Raw genomic sequence first — 6419 nt, 5'->3', positions numbered from 1 at the left:
GGTGAGATGAAGAAGAGCTAGGAAGAACAGGTTTTGCCAATTTTCCTCCCATCCAGGTGTAGCAAAGAGTTGACGATCTAGAACCCAAGTGCTGGTGGAACACCAGGTCTCAGGATATGTTTGGGGCCGTTCTCTTGTTTATTGATTTCTCACTAAGAGCAACATCTCCGTGATGTAAATTCTGGCGAACTTCTGCTCTTCTCTTCTGATGGCCCACTGAGTTGAAAAGTATGGGAAGCCACTGACTCTGTGGCTGATGGGGCTACTTGGGTGTGGATGCTGTAAGCCTGGGATACTGCATTCACACAGGACTTCGGTGCCTTCTTCTCTAAACGCATTAAAAAAAAAAAAACTCAAGAGAAATGTTGTTTACCTGTCTCATCCAGTTAACTTGCACCCCATTTGCAGACTGCATAGGAAGACATACCTCCTCACAGGGTCAAGTCTGATGACACCTGGACTAGGGCCCGAGACCCAGGTGGCAGGTGGGGGAGGGGACCAGATGCTGGCGGACAAAAGACAACGCGGGCCTGACTTTCTCAGGACTCTGCACTGTGCTAGCTGCCTGGGGGCCTTCTCTGAATTCCACCAACCTTATCACTTCCTGCCTTTTTCGTTTTTTTTTTTAATTCACTTTTTTTTAAACCAGATTGGAAGTTTCCTAGGCATACCGCACGTATGAAAATGCACCGATATCTGATATTAAATAACGTGATCTTGCTGTGAGTTTTCCGGAAGGATTTTGATAATTTCCAGCTCCTGAGAGAACCGATCATCTTGTTGGTGCGACTTAAACGCTACCCTATTCATGCATATATAATTATGTGAGTTATGTTGCAGTTGGCTTCATTTTCAGACATTTCATTAAATATTTATCAGCTTCGATTTTTTTTCCAGTTTCCTCCCTTTATTTTGGAGCCATTTTCCCCCCTTCTTCTAGGTCTCAGACGTCCCCATGGGCCCCCCGGGGGCTTAGCACAGCACTTCAGGAAGCCGGCGAACCCCTCACAGCCCCTCTCACGTAGGGAGCGCCCAAGAACGAATGAATGAGTAAATGGACGAAGGAATAAATGAGCTGCAGGGAGTCTTTTTTTTTTTTTTTTCTTCCAAGTCTCCTCGCCAATGCCGGTTCGTTCTCCCTCTTCTGGAATCTCAGCTCTGCCTGCAGGCGAGGCGGGGAGTCCGTCCGCTCGCTGACACCCCCAAAATGCGGCGGCGGCTCTCCGGCGCTCGGCGCCCCCGCCGCGTCCGAGGTGCCCGCACCGCGTCCGAGTGCTGACCGCAGCCCGGGCCCCCGGGCAGCACGGGCGCAGGGGCGGAGCTGCACCCTCCCCCACTGCAGGTGAGCCGCAGAGCCGCGGCCGGGGGGTGACGTCAGGCCTCTGGACCGCGCTCCGGCCCCGCCCCTGCAGGCAGCGCCCGGGGCCCGCGACTCCGCGGCTGCGGGACACGCCGGCTGCGGCAACCCAGAGGGAGGCCAGGCGCTCGAGGGAGCTGCAACGGCAGCCCGACGGTAGGGCCAGGCGCGTGCAGCCGGAGCTCGGGCTCCTACCTCGGCACACCTGCCCCACTACCCGCATAGCCTGGGTCAGTGCTGCGCGCCGGCCGCCGCAAGCTCCGCACCCGCTGCCTGGCGGGATCGCGGGGCGCTCAGCCACCCTCAGCTGTCCATCTCCGCCCGAGCCAGCCAATTGCCTGCCACTGCCCCGGCCGCACCTCCCGGAATCTGTGATGGGCATGAGGGCCAGCCTATGAGATTGGGACTTCGGTGGCCTGGGCTGGGAGCGGGAGCCAATGAGCACCATTCCAGGTGGGTGGGGGGAGCCTAGTTGGGAAGGTAGCTTCGTTCGGGTTGCTAACGTCTTCCCTTGGAGATGGGCGCGCAAACGGACCAGTGGGTCTGGGGGCGGTGGTGATGGGCGTGGAGCTGGCCCAATGAGGGTGGGAGTGGGTGGGGCAGCCCCAAGCAGCAGTGCTAAAGGAGCCCGGCGGAGGCAGCGGTGGGTTTGGGACTGAGGCGCCGGATCTGTGGTCGCTGCTGGGGACGTGCGCCGGCGCCACCATCTTCGGCTGAAGGTGAGAGGTGCGGCGGCCCGGGGCGGAGGGACGGTTCTGGGAGGGTGGAGAGGCTCCCGGGCTGGCGGGACCGGGTGGCCTTGGAGGGCAGGCGCGGAGCTGAAGCGGGAGTTGAGGAAGGCAGCGGGGGTCTGGGCTGGAGGGTTTGTGCTGCGGAGACCTCAGGTTCGTGCGAGCTGGAACCTGGGCTGGGGCCGGGGGTGGGGGTGGGGGAGGAGATAACGGGACCCCCAGTGGGTGGAGGCGGAGAGACCCCTGCAGGGGCGGGGAATGAGGTCCTTGAGTGAAACCCCCTGAGGGGGTCAGGGCCCGGGAGTGCGGCAGGGCGACCCCTGAGGGGTCTATCGGGGTTAGGGGTCCTCGGCGTGTGGGATCCCTGGCGGCGTGGAGTCCGCCGCAAGGGTCCCGGCGTAGGACCCCGGTGTGTGGGGGCCCCGGCCGGGGAGGGGCGGCTGGGTGGTGGGTTAGGCCGGGCCTGGCCCCCGGGCGTGGGAGAGGGGCTCGCCGAGGGCTGGGCAGACGGGCGCCGGACCTGTGGGGGGACCGCAGGGCGGAGGCGGAGCGCGCGGCGGGCTGGGGGCTGCGGGGCCGGCCGCGGGCGTGGGGAGGGTGGGCCTTTGCCGGCGCCGGGGCGGGAGGGCCCGAGGGGCGTGGGGGCGTCCGCGGGCGCGCTCCGCGGACCGCCGCGGCGGGAAATGTGGCGGGGGCGCGCTGCCGCCGGGCGGCCGGGGGGAGGGTCGGCGCTCGCCTCGGGATCCCTTTATTGTGTGAGGGCTCTGGGAAAGGCTCGCCGCGGTCCCCCCCGCTCGCCTCGCTGCAGATGGGGGGTCACGCCCTGAGCCCCTGGAAGCCGACTGGAATTGGGTCGGAGGGCAGCGGGGGCTGCGGAGTGCCGGCGTTGGCGGGGGGCTTTTGTGGGCCCGTGGTGGGCGGGTGCGGCCCGGGAAGGCGGGAGGCCCCCGGCCGGGCCTGCCTGGGCACCGGGGCCGGAGGAAGGAGCCCGACCCGGGGCGGCGAGGGGTGGGCAGGCGCGGCCTCCGCCGGCTACCGTTATCTCCGCTGCTCGGGGCCTCTGCGGCTCCCGCCAGGATCGCTGCGGTGCTGGCAGGGGCTGGGCTGGGCTGGGCCGGGCTGGGGCAGATCCCGACTGCGGAGAAACAAAGACCGCCGTTTCCGCCGAATAATAAATATCACACGAAGTGTAATACTTGGGCTTTGCCGAGATGGGTAGGGTTATTTTATTTTATTTTTTTCATTTTTAACATGGTAACTGAGCATTCTGTGAGTGAGGTTTAAATTATTCTTGATCGTCTCTCACTCTGGAGAACTTTATAAATCTATTTATTGCGTGATCTGCTTCATCAGCCTGTCCTTATTAATGATTCTCCCGGCTCCACGCTTGTGATGGGTTAAGTGTGTGCCCTGTCTGTCTCGGGTTCTCCAAAAGTGGCCATTTTATGCATCTTCCTTACTTCTGCATCTTAAATCCAGCTCGTTCCCCCGGCCTTATCTGCAGCAAACATATGGCAGAATTGTGTGATCTCACCCCAGCTCCTGCAGCAAAGGGATGTGACCTTTGAGAGCCCGGCTTTTTATCTGGGCTCCTTGGGGAGATCATTACAATGAAGACAGGCCGCGTGGAAGGTGAGATGGAGGAAATTTTGAAGGGCTTGTTGTAGGGTACAAGGCTGCCTGCTTTGATGGTTTGTATACTTTGTTATCACATACAAAGATTTAAATTCCTGGCCCCTGGTTCCAAGTTTTGGGAAATATTTAGCGCAATGTAAAGAAATTAACTGGGAGATGGTATGGGTGATAATGGCCTCTTGCGGTCTGGTTAAGCAGGATTCTGGTGAATTAACAGACTGAACGCCGTGCCACCGTGGAAGTAACCTTGAGGGTGGCCTCACACGCATGGACGCGACTGTTCTGGCTCATCCATTTTTAGAGGATGACTTACGATGGATCCCCTCCCCGTCATTTTTGTTTGCCTCTCTGAAGGCAAGCAAAATTATAAAATTGAATTTTCTCCTGGTATCTGCACCTGTGGTAGGTTCTGGGCGGCAGCTGGGGAAGTTTCATTAGAAGTTGAACAATAAGCCTGGGGGATGAAACCCCAGGGATGTGTATGGCTAAAGCCAAACATGAGAACAGGAACTTTGGGGCAGTAAGGGTCTGATTCATACAGCGAGAAGCGCCTTGGTGGTAATTAGAGAGTTCAGATGACACCAAGAGAGACCTCCGCATTCCTGTTTGTTACTTTTTTCCCTAAATATAGGTGTGTTTTTTTTTTCTATAAAATATAAAGCCTTTGCCAGATTGTGCCGGTGTGTTCCCTGGCTCGGGTTCCACCCTCCGAGCTCCTGCAGACAAGGTATTTGTTTGGTAGGGCAGCACCGGGTGATGGGCTACAATGCATTGCCAGATTGCCTCCCTCCTGCCTTCCATCGCTGTAGCAGGCACGCTGGACCTGCACCCTGGGTTCCATCCCAGTTCTGCTGCTTTCCTAGCTGTGACCTTGGGCTCGTTATTGACTTTGCCCATATTCCAGATTCCTCATCTGAACAATGGAGATATTAATAGTACCTGCCTCACGGTGCTGTTGTGAGGATTGAGAGTTGATATATGTAAACAGCTTAGAATAGTGCCTGGTCATAGTTGGTAATATATGACAATAGGATTTGCTATTTTAAAAATCAGAGTAGTAGTCTTCGAACAGGCAAAGCACTTGGGAGTGGTGTACTGTGAAAAGCCAGTCTGTCCAGGTTGGGTACCACACATACAATGGAGGGAAGATTCACAAGCGAATAGTTAAACCCAGCAAACCATCTTTACGGGCCTGGTGAACTCCATGATCAAACAGCAGTGGGACATCCACTGCCTGCTGAGCCCTGCGGTGCAGTACAAGGCAGGGCAAGAATGCCGGATGAGCAGTACAGAACGTTAGGAGGAGGATTAAGTTGCCGGATTGACCTGAAAAGAACTTCTGAAAGGGTGGCATTTGGGTCAGGAGTTGAAGGAAGGGTAGGTTCTTGGTCGTGGAGAAGCGGAAGCTCACTCGGAGGGTGGGGCCCATTCCCGTCCTGTTCCTCAGTGTGTGTAGCTCCCCTGTTGTGTCCCCGGGTGACCAGTACAGGCAGCTGTCCGGACTGGGTTTATAAAGTGCTAGAAAAATCTGGAAGAGTAAAACTGATTTGTTAACCCATTTACCCAGTGAAGACCCAGTGAATACTTGTTCCATTTTTAAAAAAATTGTGCGTTTGAGGGTATTTCCAAAAGTTTGTGGAAAAAGGGAGTGGAAAGGGTAATTTGTGTTTTCCACAAATGTTCTGAGGTATCTGTATTTTCCTTCACGAAGTTGGGAGTGTATTATGATTATGCTTTTGTGATCTTGGATTTTCTTGTTTTTGTTTTTGTTTTTTAAAGATTTATTTATTTATTTATTTGAAAGGCAGAGTTATAGAGGGAGAGGGAGAAATAGATCTCCCATCCACTGGTTCACTCCCAATGGCAGGAACAGCCAGGGCTGGGCCAGGCCAAAGCCAGGAGCTTCCTCTGGGTCTCCCATGTGGGTGCAGGGGCGTAAGTACCCAGGCACACTAGAAGGGAGCTGGATCAGAAGTGGAGCAGCTGGAATGTGAACCAGCACACCCACATGGGATGCCAGTGTCACATGCATTGGCTTTACCCACTGCCATCCCTCTGTTGTTTTTTTTTTTTTTCTTTGAATTAAAAGCATTTACCCACCTAGAAAAAAGTACTGATCCATCATAAATGTCCCAGTTTGATAAGCTAGTTTTTGAAATATATGATTTCCTTTTTCTGGACCTGATCTACGAATGACCTATTAACTTATTCTAAAGTAGAGTCATCTGGTGAATTTAAGCATATAATTACCTGCCCAAGGTAAATGAAAGAAATATATGCATGCCTGTGGGCTGCAAGGCAGCTTCCCGGGTGCTATACAGCATTTACACTTAATACCCACTAAGACTAGTGAGAGTAACACAGCATTTTGTTATGGCTGGGCATTTTCTTTATGAAATAGATTCTGCTGTTCTGAAAGGTAGAATGTGTGTTCCATAAGCTATGCTCAAACTCAACTCTGATGCTTCCGCCTCAGAGCCCTGCCTCCCCCTTCGTAACCAATGTGCAGTGTCTGTTTTGGAAAGGTAAGAGACTTGTTAATGATCTTGTTAGACCAGTCCTAGAGGTAATGAGTTTTTGAAACCCTTCTTCAGCAAATATAAGGGCCCTTCAAAAAGTTTGTGGAGAAATGAATTTAAAAGATGAGTTTAGCGGCCGGTGCTTTGGCGCAGGGAGTTAACGCCCTGGCCTGAAGC

At 55.0% G+C, this 6419-nt stretch overlaps 1 protein-coding gene across 6 annotated transcripts in view; it reads left to right on the top strand.

Annotated features, from left to right (window-relative positions):
* Window positions 1-1436: 1436 nt before the first annotated feature.
* MYH10 (myosin heavy chain 10) overlaps window positions 1437-6419 on the top strand; it is a 136501-nt gene continuing 131518 nt past the window's right edge. For 3 of the 6 annotated variants that reach the window (XM_017348899.3, XM_070061373.1, XM_051825192.2), the window contains exon 1: window positions 1437-1810. In XM_017348899.3, the coding sequence (XP_017204388.3) occupies window positions 1752-1810 (59 nt within the window). In that variant the 5' untranslated portion in view covers window positions 1437-1751. The other 3 variants (XM_070061376.1, XM_070061374.1, XM_070061375.1) reach the window with 2 other exon arrangements.

Source organism: Oryctolagus cuniculus, chromosome 17, assembly GCF_964237555.1.
Source record: "Oryctolagus cuniculus chromosome 17, mOryCun1.1, whole genome shotgun sequence".
NCBI classification, from domain to species: domain Eukaryota; kingdom Metazoa; phylum Chordata; class Mammalia; order Lagomorpha; family Leporidae; genus Oryctolagus; species Oryctolagus cuniculus.
Note: the sequence above shows the minus strand (reverse complement) of the source record. Positions and strands in the feature narration are given on the sequence as shown.